The following is an 18733-nucleotide window of genomic DNA, read 5'->3' on the forward strand; positions in this document are numbered from 1 at the left end:
ACTGATGATCTCATGAACATGCACATAGCTGTCACTCAGCATATGGAGAAATGGAATACGATATTAATAATTATGTATCCATCAGTGTTATTATCACCAGAAACTAAGAATAATTGTGTTTTTTTTACCTCAGAGTGAGACATTCATATCTTCACCGGAGCGAGTCCACCATATTGCACTGCCATGTTTCAACAGTAACCCAAAACAGACCAAATACTGGCTCAAGGCCACTGCAGGTTCTCCTTCAGTATACGCTTGGAGGGGGGGGGATATTTGGTTGGTTGCAACTGCACTGCTGGACGTCTCTAAATCCTCCACAGTGAAACTTTAATATCGTACGAACAAACCTCACAGACGCAAAAGAGATTTAAGATGAAGCCTGTTCATAGTTCAACAGGTCATTGTGCCTCCTGCAAAGTATTTCCAACAGTCATGCTCCAAACTATGATGTGTTTATGACGTGTGGTCTATGATCACCTGAAACATCCTTCCTCGATTCAGAGTTTGTCCAAAAATAATCTATTGTGTGTTTTCACTGGATGCGTGAAACCTATTACGTATCTAATCAATGAATCAATCAAGTTTTCAAAAATTGAGATTAGGTCCTCTGTCTAACATGATAACAACCTCTATGGTCCATGAAAGCCTTAAGCACCTGATGGACAGGACTGGGGGACCTCTGTTCTATCTCTGCAGGCTGCTGTCTGATCTCTGCGCTCTTATGCTCATTTAAAACAGCGACGCGTATTACAGTGAGGACAGATAGGAACGCCACCGGCGTCTCGCGGCTGGTTTGTGTCCCGCAGAGATAAGAGGAGGGAAGGAAGTCGGCCGGCATCTGTCCACTAATGAATAACAATACAGCCCAAGGTCACCATTCATATGCTACTGTGTGTGTCTGTGTGTGTGTGTGTGTGTGTGTGTGTGTGTGTGTGTGTGTGTGTGTGTGTGTGAGCGACAACTGCATGTGCGCTGCATTATTACACACCACATTGGCATTCAGCACCTTGTGGTCTGTGATGGTTGGACACACCAAAGTTAATCATTAACCCGTCCGTCTGTGTGTGTGTGTGTGTGTGTGTGTGTGTGTGTGTGTGTGTGTGTGTGTGTGTGTGTGTGTGTGCCTGAATCTATGCATCTCTCCTGCCTTCTTTAAAAGAGCATGTCCAACAAAATAACCATCAAAGTACCAGCGTGGTTTTCACTCGAGGCTTTCTTCAAGAACAATAAATTTGCACAGTCCAAATATTCCGTTGGGACATTTTCTATGGAGGAATCAGCTGATAATCAGCTTCTACACACAGTGAATCACAGTCACCTTTGCAACAGCCACTGACACCTCACAAATATACACAGAGCCCAACCCTGTGTTCGACAAAACATGGTGATTTGCCTCCCATTGACTTTGCCGATTACGTTTTGCCAGTGATGCCTGTGCTGCTTGGATTATGTCCACTAACAACTGTGACTGTTATAGGGAGAAGGGCAGAGTGGATGGTGTGACTTTTTTTTTTCTTTCCAATCAGGATCCATGAATTACTCTCTAGTAAATTGGGGAAAATGTCAAAAAATAAAAACACCCGTCTCACAATGTTAAGATTCCTGGATCCAGAGCAAAATTGAATGGGTTCTTCATTGACCCGTGTTCCATCTTTCCACCAAGTGTCACAAGGACTGAGGTGAAAACGCAGATTTGATAAAAGGCGGGGGAAATGCAAGTTTAAACAAAATTGAATAGCTTTACAAATGTTTGATGAAGCAGGATATGCATACAGTAATGTGTGAGTCTTGTTCCTGGGCCATCCCTGTCTTAACATGGGATAAAGCAGACGCCAGCCATCACATGCACACACACACACACACACACACACGCACACGCACGGATACACCGACTTTATGTGACTCGTCTAAACAATGAGATCATAGAATTTCATTCCCGCACCCCCCCACCCTTTAATCCAAACAGCAATCTCCCGTTCTCTCTTTTCCTTGTGACGCAGGCCTAATCTGATAGGCCAGACAACCCTAAAGTGACAGAGGGGAGGGGTGTGAGAAAGAGGAGAATGAACCTGAGTGCTTCGACAAGGGAGGTGCATGTAAGGGGGGAGATGATGAAGGTGCGAGAGGGGAGAGAGAAAGGTCACTGAGGATAAATGGATGAGCGGAGAGATGGGTACTGGAAAGTGGGGCGTTGTAAGACGAGGGGTCTGACGTGGGAGTTGATGATGGATTGGAGGAGAAGGGGGACTGAAGGATGGAATGAGCGAAAGAGATGAGAAAAGGGTAAGAGAAGAGACAAGTGAGATTTAGACAATGCGATGCTATTCGAGATCAAGTGGGGCTTTCCTTCGGAGATCTGCTTTCAAGACAACACACAGGTGTTATGATATTCAAGCATATTCAAGAAGCCCTTCAATGTAAAGGGGGTTTCACTATATCATCAACAAGAAGAGGACAAGGTCTGCAGCACAGATTAACTAACATTAGTGCCAAAATCCATCATAAAGATTTTCCTTCTTGAACAGACTCATATTCTTGCAGCATATATCAATGTTACATTAAACTAATGTAATGACTTCAAAAATGTGGCCTTTTGATAGATCTTATGGATTCGTATGGGAAATGTATTATTATTGTATACTAATATTAAAAAAACTGCAAAAGTATCGGCCGGACTTCTGAGGGGTGTTTCAGGAGATTTTGTGTTTTTTGGGGGGGAGAAAGAGCTCCCTTTACCTTTAATCTTTGCAGACATTTTAAAAAAACATAAGAGAAAAGAAAAAAGTCGCCTAATATGTCGCCTAAAAAAAGCATTCTAAACTTCCAAGACCTGGAAGTTCCTCAAGATAATTTCCACTGAAACGTTCCCACACGTCTGGGACAGCCCTGCTTTTATATTACGAGTTCTAATATCTCCCGGAGCAGCTGAGTTTTTAATCTACCTGGCGTACTTGATATACTGTACCTGGCAGCAACCCTGCTGTTTCCCGATGCATTAAACCCACTGACTGCTCCATGTGCGTTTACACAAATAAAGCATTTGGCACAGGTCCACTTTGTTTGTGCCTCTCCGCTTCTCCAGCTTCCCTCGCGCCTCCTGCTGTCAGATCGCTAAACGTCCCTCTTCAATAACAGAGCTTGTCGCAGACACTTAGGCGATAAGGAGGGATGGGAAATGACGGGAGCGATTTGTCACCACACGGCATATTAGCAAGCGGCCGGCTACCCCGGGATCCTTCCGCTTGTTGAGGGGGGGTCTCTTTCACACAGGCATACATCAGCATCTTCCTCTGGAGTATCCATTACCCCCCTCTTTGCATGCCTTCCCATTTCCCTACCATGCCTGGTGTGCAAACACATTAGAATGCAAAGATGGAGACCCATACGTAGACTGCACAAATTGATCAAATGCTATCAGCTATCCTCCGAGCCCGGCGTGACATTTAATTACACACACAAGCACTCGCTCACTAAGCTTGAATGTTGAAGAAAGATGTTTTTTTGGCCACATCCCTTGAGGCGACAGTATTTGGTAGAGCCAGCCACACACACACACACACACCCACACACAAACAAGTACGCATTTATATACAAACTTGTAGCACATAAATCTGTCTGTCTCAATCAAAAATTGCCGCATTTGCATCAAGGAAATCGTTATTACAACGGCATATTTCCTTCAAGATAAATATCTGTAGCAGAAAATAAACAAAGAATAAAAAAAGACAACTTCAACAACCGATTTCGTTCATTTTCAAATGAGTGAACATCAGTTAAATTGTCCAAAACGAGTGCTCAGTGAATGCCGACTCTAACGGTGTGATTACGGGGCGACGGCTTGATAATGTGTGGCGACAAAGTGGCCCGGGGGGGTTCTTGCTCGGGCAACGGTCCCAGAGTTTGCTGGGCAGTGCTCCCGGTGGTGAGAGTCACAATGATGGTGGAAGCGTTCTGGGCAAGAGTGGAAGCAATAAATAACACTTTTTTTTTTCTTTTCTGTCCTGGAACAGACGCTGAGAGCGGTAGTGCAGTGTGGGATTGTTTGTGTTGCACTTTTAAAGCCATTTCGCTCGCTGAAGCGTGTTTGGACCGGGGTACAAAAGATGGCCGCTCTCCATAAGGCCATCAGCAACTGGCAGACGGCATGGTGCCCCAGCATCAGACACGCATGGTGATAACAAACTGTATATAGCTGTTGAAAACATAACTGTGATTAGCAAATTAATGGATACTAATAGCATTGGTTTGGCAGATGACGACACTTGAGGTGGTGCTTAATGTAAAGTCTCAGCAGGTAAAATCATCATATCCTGTGGCTGCCTCACAGCAACATCTCCCCATTGACTCTCCATCCTTAATGCACATTGTTGGATGTTAATAAATTGTAATGTGGTGTGTATAAGTCAGTATTATGTCCTTATGCATGTGTCTCAGACAGGGACATGATGCCTGTGAGTAGTTTCAGAAGCTTATGCAGAGAATCAGCTGCAGGATTTGTGCCAGATTTAAAGAATTTCCTCTCAAGGCGTTCCTGGGATATCCCTTTCACAATAATGGTAAAGACATATGGATTGACACACGGGGGGAATGGTGGTCACAACTCCACAGGTTCTTGTGGGCCGATGTTATTTTCTGAGTTTAGCTGAGCAGAAGTTATTTGCATCGGTCGTAACAATGTAAAAATAAAATCTGTTTTCTAAACCAGAAATTGGAATAGATTGTTTGTCTTCTACTGCAACTCAAGGTTCTGCACAGCACAAGACTGTTTATAATGTGCAGCTGAATAGAAAGAATAGACAATGTATGGAAGTGTTTATTTCCAGAATGAAGTGAAAAGTTTGTATTAGTCTGGTTCAGGCATATAAACTGTGATTTACAGACATACAGTATGAAGCTATGACTCATAGTAGCTTCTAACCTGTGTGAGTGGCCATGATACATTCATATGTTCACGTGTTTTTCTTACTTGATCCTAAATAAAAACATACATATACAGACACAAATTCAGTTTTTGTTCTAGATGAATGGATTTGAAAATCTCATTGGATATAGTTAGCACAAAGAGAGAGAGTGGACGCACAAATTTATCGGACTAATTCATTGATTAATTCAAATTTGTTGTGAGGGTTATTTTTAGACTCTGTTCGTCGGCTCGCAAACACTGATTCTGACACCTTGTTGCAAAAGGCCAGAAATAATGTGTGCTCCTGCTGCTGGCTCACTGATGCTGAATGTGTGTGCAGGTCTGAATGCTAAATGAAATGCAGCGTGAAATAAGATTTTATTTCTCCCGGTGTATTCCTGAAATAAAGCTTCTCATCAAAATAATAAAAAAAGGAACTTTGGACTCACGAAAGGGTTGTAGCATCACACGACACGATGTGACAAACAAGTATTATAGGCGATAGAAAACTTGTTAATCCAGATGTTGTGCATCTGTTATTGTCATTTGACATGCAAGGCAGCTCAAATCACGTGATATCACGGCTGAACGTTCTGTAACCGGCGCGGCCGCTGCCACATCTGCATTTAGTCATTAAGGGATTGCAGCTCCCCACATTAGCTCGTCGGACATTTATGAAAGATCTCCAGCAGATTTGCACACGACAAATCCCCACTCATCTGATCCACACGTGCACATACACACTCTCATACACTAACTCAGACTATGCATATCATGTTTACGTGATAAGTGGCATTCCAGGGGAGATTATCACCCTCTGCTTCCATTAGGCACTGAATAAACACACACACACACACACACACACACACACAGTAACCAAACAAGTAACCAGACGAGAATAACACGCAAACATCCTGCTGATGTCTTGTCAATACCTGCCACACACATGCTCAGGTGGCAATGTGGTATTGATGGCTCCACCTAGCTGGTCATTGCCGGGGTCAGCTTTTCACTGGTGCTGTCCAGGACACAAACAAGCACGTCAGCGCACCCTCAGCAGCCTGCAACATTGAATTCACTTTTGTGCACGGCAGCCCTTATACTGTGTCATTCTGTATGAGGAAGCACAGTTTTCATCTCAATAAAGGGGATTTGGTGAATAGGTTATTTGAAATCCGCGGGACATTGTGACAGCCTCGACAATATAGTTTACTGACGACAGAAAATGACATGCAACTAAGCAAGTCACAAAACCAACACGTCCCAAAATCCTCCAACAATACAGAATAAGTGACGATAATAAAAGACGTGAACGCAGCTTGTTCCATCGCCATCCCAGAGATCACGGCTGTAGGCATCATTAGTGCCTCTGAACAATGTAGAGACAGAATGAAAAGAAAACAACAGAACAGAAACATATGAACTGGTAATGCTGGAGAGAAGCAGAAGGAAAAGTATTGCAGTTGTAAGAAAGAGCTGAGGGAAAAGATAAGCAAGATCCTTGCTGATCACAATCTTGGAAAATACTGCATGAAGTGTGTATTTCACATGACGTTATCATCAAGTCTGTCTTTTGATTTTCATACATGCATATTAAAATATAAATCCAGTCTGACTATTTTAAATGTGGCTTGTCATGAGCAATTTTCTGTATGTTTACAAATGCAGAAAGTTTAACAGCCACAGATTTGCTATCAGATCAACGGCAGAAGCTGACACACCATTTCTGCTGGAGGTCTCATTCTCCACCCTGTTGTGTACTTTTTAGAAAACAGCAATAAATAAAACTCTGAATATATTTGGAAATTCCAAACTTCTCCGCTGTGTACATTGTTGTCCAAATAGTTCTTTGGAGATATGAATTGGAGGAGCAGAGCAGGTGAGTTTTACTGAGGTTTTTTTTTTCATGATTGCTTTCTGCAGCCAACAGGGATTTCCACGACTCTCCATCTGACAGGCAGACAAAGAAAAAGGAGAAGAGGAAGAGGAAGAGGAGAAGGATGAGATTTTGAGCAGCTGCCAGCCAACTAATCGGCATATGATGGATTTGGCCTCAAGGCCTCGTTCAGCCTGACCTGAGCCGGTCCAAGTCTGGACATCCTGCAGAGCAGCAGGGCACAGAGGAGCATGACCGAAGGAGGAGCCTTGTTAGTATAGTCACACAACTTTTCTGCTCTTTTTTGAGATTGACACAGGATGTTTTCATACCTGAAATTCTAGACAAAGGAAAATAAGCTCCATGTTCGTCCTTCCTTTCGGACAAAGGCACCTTTCATGCCTGTTGTTTGGGTTTGGACCGCACCGAAGAGTCTTAGAGTAAACAAGGCAGCCGTGAAGGTGTCCTTAATCAGATTTGGGCCCTAACAAAGTTCTAAGAAAAAAATAGCTGCAGTGTCTAAAGACCACTTCAATTTGTGCTCAGATCTCAATATGAAAAGCTACACCACAATACAGAATACACCAGGATCTAATTCATTGTTATGGACAAGCCCAACGAGAATGAAACTGCGCAAATTGTTTTTTGAGTGTGATTATTGGAAGTGCATACATACGAGCAGAAGAATGTGAAACTGTTGTTTTTAATTCCCTGTTTTTCATATTTCCTGCAGTCTGGGGCACAGCTACAGCTTTTTGTTAAGCCTCCCACAGTGCAACAGGAAAGGGGGGGGGGGGGAGCACAGCAGGTTCACTTGATTTTACTTGTCTCACTCTTCCAGCAGCTGCTGAGTCAACATTCAAATATTTGGAATATCGCTGGTTTAAAAAAGCAAGAACAGCAGGTGGAAAGATTGAAAGAAAATCGGTGGATGCCTGTCTGTCTGTCTGTTTGCCGCTGTCTGTCTGCAGATCTGAGTCTGACCCTGAATCAAATTTCATTTGTCTGCTTTCTGGGCCACATGTTTCCTGGCCAATGACCTATCACCTCGTTGCTGTAATCCTCCACAATGATGCTGCGATCTGGCACTTCCTCAATTCCACAGTGCACTGCTGACTGCAAGGATTTATGTTGATGCGGGGAGAATAAACTGAGAGAGGAGCGAGATCACTTCTTCTCTTTCTTTTTTTTTTTTACTTTTTACTGCCAACCGCTGTAGTAAAAAACACAAAGACACAGAAGTCATTCTGGTTTTGTTGAGTATTCATAAATTATTCTGTTGCCTCAAAATAAAAAAACCCTGTGCAACTCACTCGGAAACAAGAGCTCTCTCTCGTTAACTTGTCAGGTCACCAAAAATAAGATTTCCGCAGTAAAGCACAAAACAAACTACATATGGGTTGCATCAGATTTGACTCCCACTTGTAGTAAATTGAGCCCAGTTGTCTATCATATAAATTAGAGGTTATCCAATAGGATGTTCAAATGTGATTTAGACGTCTACACATTAAGGTCCTAATTCTCCACATGTTTTAATTTGATTATAGCTTATTCTATAATATGACCTTATTCAGGGTAAGATAATCATGCTGTTTACATGGCAGCGTCTTAATTGGGTTAATATCGGAACACTGCTGTCACTCGAAATGTAGTCATTGATCCAAATGAGTCCATTTCAATTAGCCTGATTGTTATTTAACTCTGTAATTGAGAAGTCAGTGTTTGGTCAAAGTTGCGTCTTCATGATTATTTGATGCAGCTTTTAAACCCCCGTATCCATTATTTAGAGATTTCAACTATATTTGTCCTTTGATTTGAGCAATTTGAAACCATTTGTTACTTTTTAAGCTCCTCATTTTTCTTTTATATTTACCTTTTGAGCTTTATGCAAACTACTTGGACAGTTTAGACTTATCTCCTGCCTCGACTTCACACAATCTCAACACGTGGCAACAACTGACTCAATAAATTGATACTTATCTATATACTTTATTTTTTATGTCGGCCCAGCTACTGCAGAACTATCCTTTGAGATACGTCTTATGCCAAATCCAGTGAAGTGTCGGAAATAAATTGGTTTAGCCGTGATAAAAATGTGTGCAGGGTTTATATGTGGATTATAACTCCAAATGATTATGTGGCTGTTGCAGGGATGATATTAAAACAATTAAATCCCCTCCTGAGCCTCAGTCACTCAGTGGTAAGTGAGGCCAACTTACACACGTATAAGCTATACAGTATACAGCCTGGATTTTATATATGCACAATGCAGGAAGAAGCAATATGCACACAAATTTATAAGTGAAATAATAAAAATTTTACAAGCGTACGCCCCAACACACACACACACACACTTCCCAGCAGCCAACGAGCTAAACCCCTTCAATCCATGATGTAATCTCTAAGTGTGTTCAGTAATTACAAGGTCTTGGGTTCCTCCGCTGCTTGAAGCCACCTCAGCCTTATGTAACGGACGGCTCACGTGCCGTCAATTCGCTGAGCAAAGATTGCAATATGGCTCCCCTAAAGCCCGCAGCAAGACGGGGGGGAATTACATCCATCAGCTCGCCGAGACCAGCTGGGGCGATAATCAAGACGTGATGAAATAAGAGATGATCAGAGGCCTCAGGGACAACCGGCAACAACGGTAGTCAGTGATTCAATCAGGTACAATTTGTTTTAATTAAGACATCAATCAACAATTACTTAATTTAGATTAACCAGCAATCACAGACGAGACTCTCCATATGTGCCTGTTATCTCTCAATTCAAACTGAATGAGGATGCAAAGTGGCACAGTTGAACACTAATGTGCGTCTATGAACATAGATGGGAAACATACTAGAGGCAGACAAACACTAAAGGAGAAACTAAGGTATATAGTCCACTTATGTACAATTATTAGTATTTAACTTAAGAATTCAATTCAACGCCACTTAGAGAAACATATATTTGTATAATTGGAAAAGCTGTGTTTATTTTGCCGCACTACATTAATTAAACAGCTTTAGTTACTAGTGACCCACATATAACATATGATCAATTTCTATAGATTAAACTAAGCAACAGCAATAGAAAAACACAAATTAGCTCCACATTGACCAACTGTATCATTAAAGTACTGCTTTTATATTATACATCAGTAATAACAATCCAATGATATGATAAAAGGAAACTGACAGGGGCCATTCTCAATACTGAATGTAGTGAATGTAGCACTTTTACTTTACTACTGTTGGTTTGTTATTGCTACCTATACTTGCACAAATTATGTAAATACGTCCACCACTGATTTTTAAAGTTAACAAAGTTTAGTTCTGAAAAACACTCAAATTGCCTTAATCAGATGCAGAGCAGATTTCAAAACTGGCACTTTATCCAAAATACACTTGTACCGGATAAAAGAACAAAGACAGCAATTAGTGAGGACAGCATGAGATCCAAAGCATCACTCATAATGAATCTGACCACAACCACCAGCAACCTGTACGCAGACCTCCCAAGGAGCTTCATCAACACAGTTCTCTGTAAAGACCTGTAACAATGACTAAGTCCTGTGGCGGAAAATGCATCTTCAACTCGCAGAAATTATATTATATCCGAGACAATGGCACCAGCATGTGTCCGAGGCAACAGCCACAGCCAGTAAACAACAGGATGCATCAAGGGACGCCGGAAACTTACTGGAAAGCGGTTTCCGTCCCCCGTTCATCATCGTCGTCACATGGCTCCATCCTGTCAGCCGGACAGATGAAGGAATGAACGGGTGGAGAGTGGATGCCCCGGCCCCACTCGCCACCAAGAGGCTCAGAGCTTCGGAGAAACAGCTCCTGTCCCGCTCCCTGAATCCAACTCCTCCACTGAAAAAAAATCCACTTCCTCTGAATCTCTTTAAAAAAAAAAATCCCAAAACTCAATTTTCTGTGTGTGTGTGTGTGTGTGTGTGTGTATGTTTGCGTGCGTGTGTGCATATGTGTATGTCTGAGTGTGTTCCTGATTTTCTTTTTTTTTTTCATTCCTAGCTTGGCGCCAAATGTTCCAGCTTAGCACCGCTGTGCAGCACCGCTGGTGATGGATTTAGCCGGGGCATCTGGGCCAGCGGGGATAAACTCCATTCACACACACACATGGTTGGACGCTGGCAGACACACGCATGCACAGAGTGTCATGCGGTGAGAGATCGCAGGGCACAGCGCTGGGAAAAGCCTCCCCCCACCCGGCTTCATCAGAGAGATGACGAGATGTGTGATATACTGTAGGTCCCGCACAACACACACACACAACTTCCACATGCAGAGGGTGGATCAATGCATGAACAGATGTGTGCCAACTTTAGAGCCGCCACTAAGCGTACACTTCAGCAGCTGTACTTAAGGTACTTTGTGTACATCTCAGACACAAAGATCGCTGACACCACAGAGCAAAGATATGTGTGTGTGTCATATAAAAACACATCGCATGCATGTATGTATGTGAATGTATGTGGGGTGAACGAGCGGATCAATGATTGTGAAGCGATTCTCTCCAGACAGAGGTCAACTGTGCCTGTGGGCATATAGGCAGCGAGAGATTAACACAACAACAATGTACGGACAATAAAGAAGTAACACAACAGTGCACTCGTCCCTGCTGACTCAGTTAGAGATGTCCCGTACCGGGGACAGTAAAACATAATCGTATTTATTCACACAGCATCACATCATGTACCGATTCCACATGTGGATGAATACGATTCCAAGGTAACAGCATGTGCAGACTTTTAAAACATTCATAAGGTTAAGTATGATTAAAAAGGACGGGAAACGGAGCCGGAGCCCATTTATTTTTATCGCGGGGCTAATTCAGTGAAACGTCTGTGGCAGCAAGAACCACTTTGACGAGCACCTACAGTCTCAAATAATCAACTTGCTGTTGAGCAGCGCTGCCTGTCTATTAGATTTAATGTTTATGGCAGCACGGGGGTAAATACATCACTCATACTGACGGCTGAATTTAGTTTCTCGATGTCGCAACATCGGTTTCAATGCACTGCAAAATAGTTTCATAATGATAAATAGGAAATCAAGCAGTTTAAGCATCTTTTTGAAGACACGAGAAGGCAGGTTTTTTCTGGATAATGGTAATAATTGTTTTATATTAACTTCCATATATTCATTGGTCAAATTTGTATCATCTATTTGCAGATATATGTGCTATTCCAGTTCAGTGGAGTCCAGTTTGATTTGCTACCCCTGAGATGCCACCTGCCACTGACACTTGGCCAAGACTATGTATAGCCACCACTACGGGGATGTGAGGCTAATTTTACACACAGGATGGCAAAATAAAACATCGAGGTCTGACTGAAATTTCTCATGATGCTGTATTTTATGTCTGTTTTGTGCCAGGTAGCATTTTCAGCATTTTCACTGTCAGTCAATCTGAAAAAAGGAAAATAATTACTAGTTCTTCCCTGATCCAACTCACTTTTAAGTCATGTGTTTTTGCAGATTAATCCTATATTTAAAAGTACAAATCACATACATATTTCCCTGCAAATAGATACATGCTTTAGCTCAAGGTTTAGGATTAAAGTGAGAGTAGGGGTGGCAAAGGCGCGCATGTTTGGGATTTAGGAGTGAGAACAAGATCCTAAATGCACGTACAGGTATGTCTGTGTTTTGTGCGCTGGAAATGACTCTTGGCAAAATGACTGGAATTTGTTTGTGTCCATCTGGAGGCTTCGTGGTTCGACCCCTGTCCGTTTACTGGGGAAAGCAAGTCTGCCAAGTAAAGGGTCTATTTTCTTTAACCACTTGCAATGATAATCTGTTTCTCTTTAGGACACACGGAGAGAAATGGTGGGTGAAATCAGATCATAAGACGGAAGGAACAGAGGAACGGAGCGGTGAAGGGAAGGAGGAGGAACTTGCTGAAATCGAAATACACAGCAATTGACTTTACTTAAAGGTGAATATAGATTGTAAATTGATAAATAGTGTCACCCTGGTTCAGAACAAAAGCAATAACCCCTCATCAATTCTCATTATCTGCACCATTCACAAATGAGAGAGTCTCATCTGGTGAATTTGATGCCGCAGCCGGCTCACTGCATGCGAGCCAAAGGTCTTTACTGTTTCATTCAAATAGAGAATAGAAATTCATCATTAACTCGTCTGATTACTTCCTCTCCTATCATTTACATAAGACAATGACTAAACTGACCCAGCGACCAGCTGACCGGGGTCAGGAAAGCAGTGGCTTCCCCCCACTGTGCAGTAAAGACTGTGAGCTCAGCAGTTTTCCTCCATGTCTGATTATTGCTTAAAGGAAAACAAAAGCAAGACAAAATTTGTTATTTCGCGTACCAGCTTTTTACAAATCTTGCAGCTTCAAAATGAGTTTCCCCACCCTGTGCGTCTATTGTTCTTGCTCTGTGTAACTTTGGTGAGCGGGTGCGTTCTGCTGTGAGAAGTGTGTAACTGACTGATAGTCGCAGCTTAAATTGCAAGAATCAGGCCCAGCGACTTCAATAGAAATGCCTGTAATGAACTATAGATTCAAGTTGTAAAGTCAGTTAAAAAGACATAGATGTCATCACAAATGCCCGACGTTCAGTGAGGAATATGAAAAATTCGCCAGCCGCTGTTCTGGTTCAGGAAGCCAGCGATCGGGAGCAATATCCACCGTTGACAGATTGATAGACTTTTGTTATTTCTCTACACGACAACATCTTAATCGCTCAGACACGGAGCCCAACGGAATTAATCACCACATGGCTGCTGAGTCGGCTGTTCTTGAGTAAAACTTACATAGTGTTGCTATACAATGTGCAAATGTCTCAGTTTGAGAGGCTGTAAGTCTTGAGTCTCTTTTTAAGCAATAATGCAAAGTATCAGACACTTAAGAAACCTCCGCACTGTGCTCTAAGGACACGCTTATCTTCTCTCCCTCATCATTTCCACATTACGTCCGGCCTGCATCCAGTTTAACCACGTTCTAAACAGCCAACGTGAATAAAATGTGATTCTAATACCATATAATGTCATAACAAAATAATCTAGTGTGACTGGATCATGAGAGCCACACTGGTATCATCGTGTAATCATGTTAGGGTTGAACTGAAGTAATGGGGTAAACCAATTTCAAATGGAGCCAAATGTCCAGAAGGACCTCTGCAGAACACTAATCAGGTAATCAGGGTCTCCAAAGGCTCCACCTCTGTTCCTGTCTGACCTCACTCCTCAGACTGTCTCACTCCGCTCTGAGGCACTGGAGATATTAACGTTTTAAAAGTGACACGTGAGCACGTGATAAATTGGTTGGTTAGTTTCTCGGCAGGATTATAGAACAACCACAAACGTATCACCTCGAAACCTGGTAGACAGATGAGACACTGACCCCAAAACTAACCTATTAAATTTAGGTGTGAAACGGTTCAATGGTGTGGATTCTTTTCAATTTCATTACATTGCAACATAAAGCTTTTTTTTATTTTTATTTTTATTTCCACTGATTACTAAGGGAATAATCCAGGCATTTTTAGGGGACTGATATATAAGTGTGTGCAGTTTGGTGCAGCTTGACTGAATTTAGGGGGACCGTTGGGCCTTGGCAAAGTAAAGCGCTCTGCTGAGCATCACTCTGGTTGACTATAAAACCGTTTCGTATCAAATCAATGTACATACACAGTTATAATAGGCACATATGCCACTATGAAGTGACACAACCAAATACTCATTCGGAGTTTGTTTTTGTGTTGACCTCTCACTCTCAGAACAGCCCTGATTTGGCATCTGCTGTTTGGTACTGTGCAAAACATTATTGTATAGAAAACAAGGTCGAATAGGTCATGCCTCAAATGAAACATTACTGAGTGTCATGAGTTCATCCAGCCGATCTAGGCTGGTAAAACAAGCTGTGCATATATATGTGACCTTCTGCAGCAGACTGCCGAGCACAGCCTCGAAGTAAAGCCAGACTTAAAATCCTCTCAAATTCTCTGTCAAACCCACGAGAGCTGGCCAGAAGTGGAAAATGCAGTGGCTGAAGTGAGAGAAGTGTAAGGACTCCGACTCCACCCATCTGTGGAAATGCCTCAGGCTATGCTTGCCCGGAGAGATAGAAACAACTCTCTCCAAAAATCTCCAGGAGACCAAAACTACTTACAGCTTCTGAGCAGATGAAACGGGGCAGGAAGTGCAGCGAGACATGGACACAAACTGCGACCATTTGTGCTATGAGTGGAAGATGAAGGATAAATAAATCGAAAAAAGAGAGGAGAAAAAAACAAAAACAAAAAAAAGGTGAATATGCGTGTATTCACTCCACATGGACAAAAACCACCCCCTGCACCTTAACCCCCTTCTGCATAGATAACTGTACACTCACTACAATCATAAATCTCATCATTACATCATATGGACACAGAGGATGAGATTAAATATCTTATCTTACCTCATGACTCAGTTTGCCATCCTGCTGCGTCTCTATGCCCCGACTGTATCCTAATCCTCAGGCTGCCACCAGCAAAGGGGGCAGGCTTTAACAACAGCAAAAAAAGTAAAAAAAACAATAACCACAACTGCAGCAAAATTACTTTTTGGTCAGTGGGGGGGTGGGAGGTGACGGATGAAAAAAAAGAAAGTTCGTAGTTGTGATAGCAGCAAGAAACGAAATGAGAAGAAAGAAAAAGTGGAGAAAAAGCTGGGGATGTGGGGCAGAAGGTCCTGAAGAGTGGCTACGGGGGGTCAGGTGATTCAGCAGCAAGCAGAAAATCGCCCAATCTCTTTATCTGCTTTTTTTTCTCCTTTCTTCTCTCTCTCTCTCTCTCTCTGTGTGGTATGATCTCTTCAATCATTACTAAGCTTCCCTGATTGTGCTGGCCAATAGGGTTTAAGAGCACCGAGCACTGCACACTCGGTGCTCACTGAACACAAGAACGTTAACTTGCACATTATATTTGAATACTATACACAGTATAGTTAGTATAGTTAGTAAGTGAAAATTATATAATACAAAAAAGTTAATTTTATTAAACCAAGACGTAAATGCAGCTACTGACAACAACAAAAAAAGACTCTGAAAATGGACAATATCTAGAGAGCACTTTTCTTGTCTTAGTGTTCTGTACATTCACCCGTTTACAGCAATTCTATATGTATCCATTATCTATCACAATCACACTTAAACATGTAAAGCAGGTTTCAGTGTCTTGCCCACAGGCGCTTCAGCAAAGCATACCAGACAAACCAGGGATCAAACCAGCAACCTTCTGAGCCACAGCCGGCTCTCGAGTAAAGTCACAGCAACACTCCATGGGACAAAAGAGTTCCAGCCGGTGAGTGTGTTCAGACTTGTGTCAGGTAATTACATATCGGGGCATGGTGGAGTGACGGAGAGTGGAGAGAAAGAAAGAAACACGGAGGAGAAGAGGACAGAAATGGTTTGCCTGAGATTCTCTGCAGAATTCGAGGGGGAGAGGTGATTTATGGTTTCCATCGACTCCAACGCAGGGGTGGTTTTATCTGCTCTCACACTTCTACTGCAGGGAGTCAGACTCCCGTTACAACAACACTCATGTTTAGAACCCGATGAAACCGATAATCATCGCCACTGTGGGCAGGAGGCAAAGTCTCAGTGTGCTACTGGTCCAGACCTTTTATCTCCTTCTCTCCGGCCTTTTCGAGCCAGATTGTTAAATTCTCAACCAGGATGGGAAACAACAAGCAAAACTAATGAAATTCCCCAAAACCTCAGCTGTATTTTAAGTTGGAAGTTAACTAGCTACACTAGTATGCTAAATATTTCCTGATGTGATACATCAGCATGTTAATAGTTAATAGTTAATAGTAAAAAAAGAGCAGGTTAGCGTGCATTCATTTCCCTTTAATACGTCCTGTGCAACATACGCAAACAAGATCATGTGTAGGACAATAATATGAATATTTAGGACTTTACATAAAGTCCCTTTTCTTGCACATCCATGTGTTTCCGTTCCTTATTTTCACCTGGTTCCTGATGAATGATTTAGTTGTTGACATCATGTACTCACTCATCACTTCCGAGAAAAGATGTCTCCCACCACACAACCTTCCTGGTTCTCACTTCAGAGGAGACCCTGACCGAAGAAGACATCTTTTGGAGCTGGTCCTCGAATAGTTTGCAGCAAGCTATCACCGGAGTCAGGATTTGGTCTGAGCTGACTGATGTGAGGTCAGTGCTGAGGTCAAATGATGACCAAGAAGAATCAGAGGAGGCCGAGAGGCTGATGTCCACCTTCTCCTCCCGCCATCCGTCTCCCAGGTCCATGGTGCAAGGACGAAAATGAGCAGACAGGACGATGGAAGGTAAAAAAAGAAGAACAAGAGGATGAAGATGAGGTGGTGAAGAGAGAAACAGCAGCCTTGGATGATAGGTAAGGAACTGGCTAAAAACGTCTCGCTCTTTTCTCCTGTGTCTCAGTAAAGTACTGAAGACTGACGAGAGGAATGGAAAGTCAGCAGACCAATCAGAGAACAAGAGATGGCGATATGGATGAAAAGAAGACCAATCCGGAGCTAAAGAAAATGAGACATGGAGCGAGTAGGATGCTAAGACCGAAGTGCGCCCACTGCAGAGAGGAATGGGTGAACGCAAACAAAAGAAGGGGCCGATTAATGCGAAAGGTGCGGGAGGCATCACTTACGAAGTGATAGCTCACATCTCATTACTGCCCATTCCCCTCCTCCCAACGATTGAATCATGTGGTAAGTGGATAGAGACGGCGTGGGATGGGAAATCGATTTGAGACGCACGTAGAGGCTTGAACCGGTGGCTTCTGTGGCTACATGATAGCAGCAGGCAAGAGAGAGCCGTCTTAGGTTTCGCTGATAAGCGGTTCATTACAAGGAGTCTGACCCAGTCCAAATAAAATTTCGGTTCACCACTAAAACCCATTAGGATCCTGATGGGGAGGCCGGGTTGGACAAGCTCCCAGAGGTACACTGGGAATAGACTAAGAGCATAGTTCTGCAGACAGTAAAGATACTGTTGAGAGGTAGAGTGGACTGAAGGACACTTTGGAATCGAAAGACACGTATTTAGGTTTCTAACTTTCCCAAATAAACCACATATAATATCAAATCATCTGCATAATCATGTAAATTTCCTAACGGTTGCAAAATAACAAATTGAGAAAGATTTTTTGGGACATGATGAAATTGTTTCCTCAGAGGTAGAAGGGACGTTTGGCAGCACACACAGACTGTATCTAAAGATGTCTCTACCCAGAAATTGAGGCTAAATATCCCGTATACGAACACAGCCATCTTACGCCAAAGATGTAATTTGGGATCAGACTTTTCAACCTTGATGTTTTACCCTGTTTTGAAATGCATCAAATAACTAAATGAAACTCAACCTAGCAGGGAAATAAGCACTTGGACGTAAATCTGTGTGATAAGAACGACCTAGAATAACCGACAATCACTCCACGTCCCATCTGCTAACACAGAGGAGGCAGGTTCATGACCTAAACCTATAAAACCTTAAACATCACAGATGACTTGGTTAGGTTAGGATTTCATGACATTCGCAATAAATCGATTTTGATGTCGACAACACTGGCTGTTGCAGGAGGGACTAATGACATATGACCTCCGATCAACCGATGGAGGTAAGACAATATTTTAGATTTAGCTGTGGCCTTGTTTAACTTTGGCGACTGTGTCTCTCAAAGTCCCTGAGTACCTGATTTGGATCAAAATGTTCATCTGGACCAAAGACGTGCCCACCTCTGCTTAGATTAAGCAATAAAGGACTCGCTTTCCAGACAAGCAGACACGGGTACAATGATTGGATCAAAATTTCAAATTCACTAATGCTCACCACGGAAACATTCGCTGTATCCGACCACATCGGTGATAAATCTGTCCTGTCACTTTGGCTTAGATTCTGGCAGTTTTTTTATTACCTCTGATTCAATGTTGTGTCAA

The 18733-nt window shown here is 42.5% G+C and overlaps 1 protein-coding gene across 1 annotated transcript in view; it reads right to left on the reverse strand.

Moving 5' to 3' along the window:
* LOC118103650 (FERM and PDZ domain-containing protein 4) overlaps positions 1–10626 on the reverse strand; it is a 55704-nt gene extending 45078 nt beyond the window's left edge. Inside the window, exon 1 of the mRNA XM_035150794.2 lies at positions 10464–10626. Coding sequence (XP_035006685.1) covers positions 10464–10513 — 50 coding nt within the window. The 5' untranslated portion in view covers positions 10514–10626. The remainder of the gene's footprint in view (positions 1–10463) is intronic.
* Positions 10627–18733: the final 8107 nt, after the last annotated feature.

Source organism: Hippoglossus stenolepis, chromosome 24 (genome assembly GCF_022539355.2).
Source record: "Hippoglossus stenolepis isolate QCI-W04-F060 chromosome 24, HSTE1.2, whole genome shotgun sequence".
In the NCBI taxonomy this organism is placed as follows: domain Eukaryota; kingdom Metazoa; phylum Chordata; class Actinopteri; order Pleuronectiformes; family Pleuronectidae; genus Hippoglossus; species Hippoglossus stenolepis.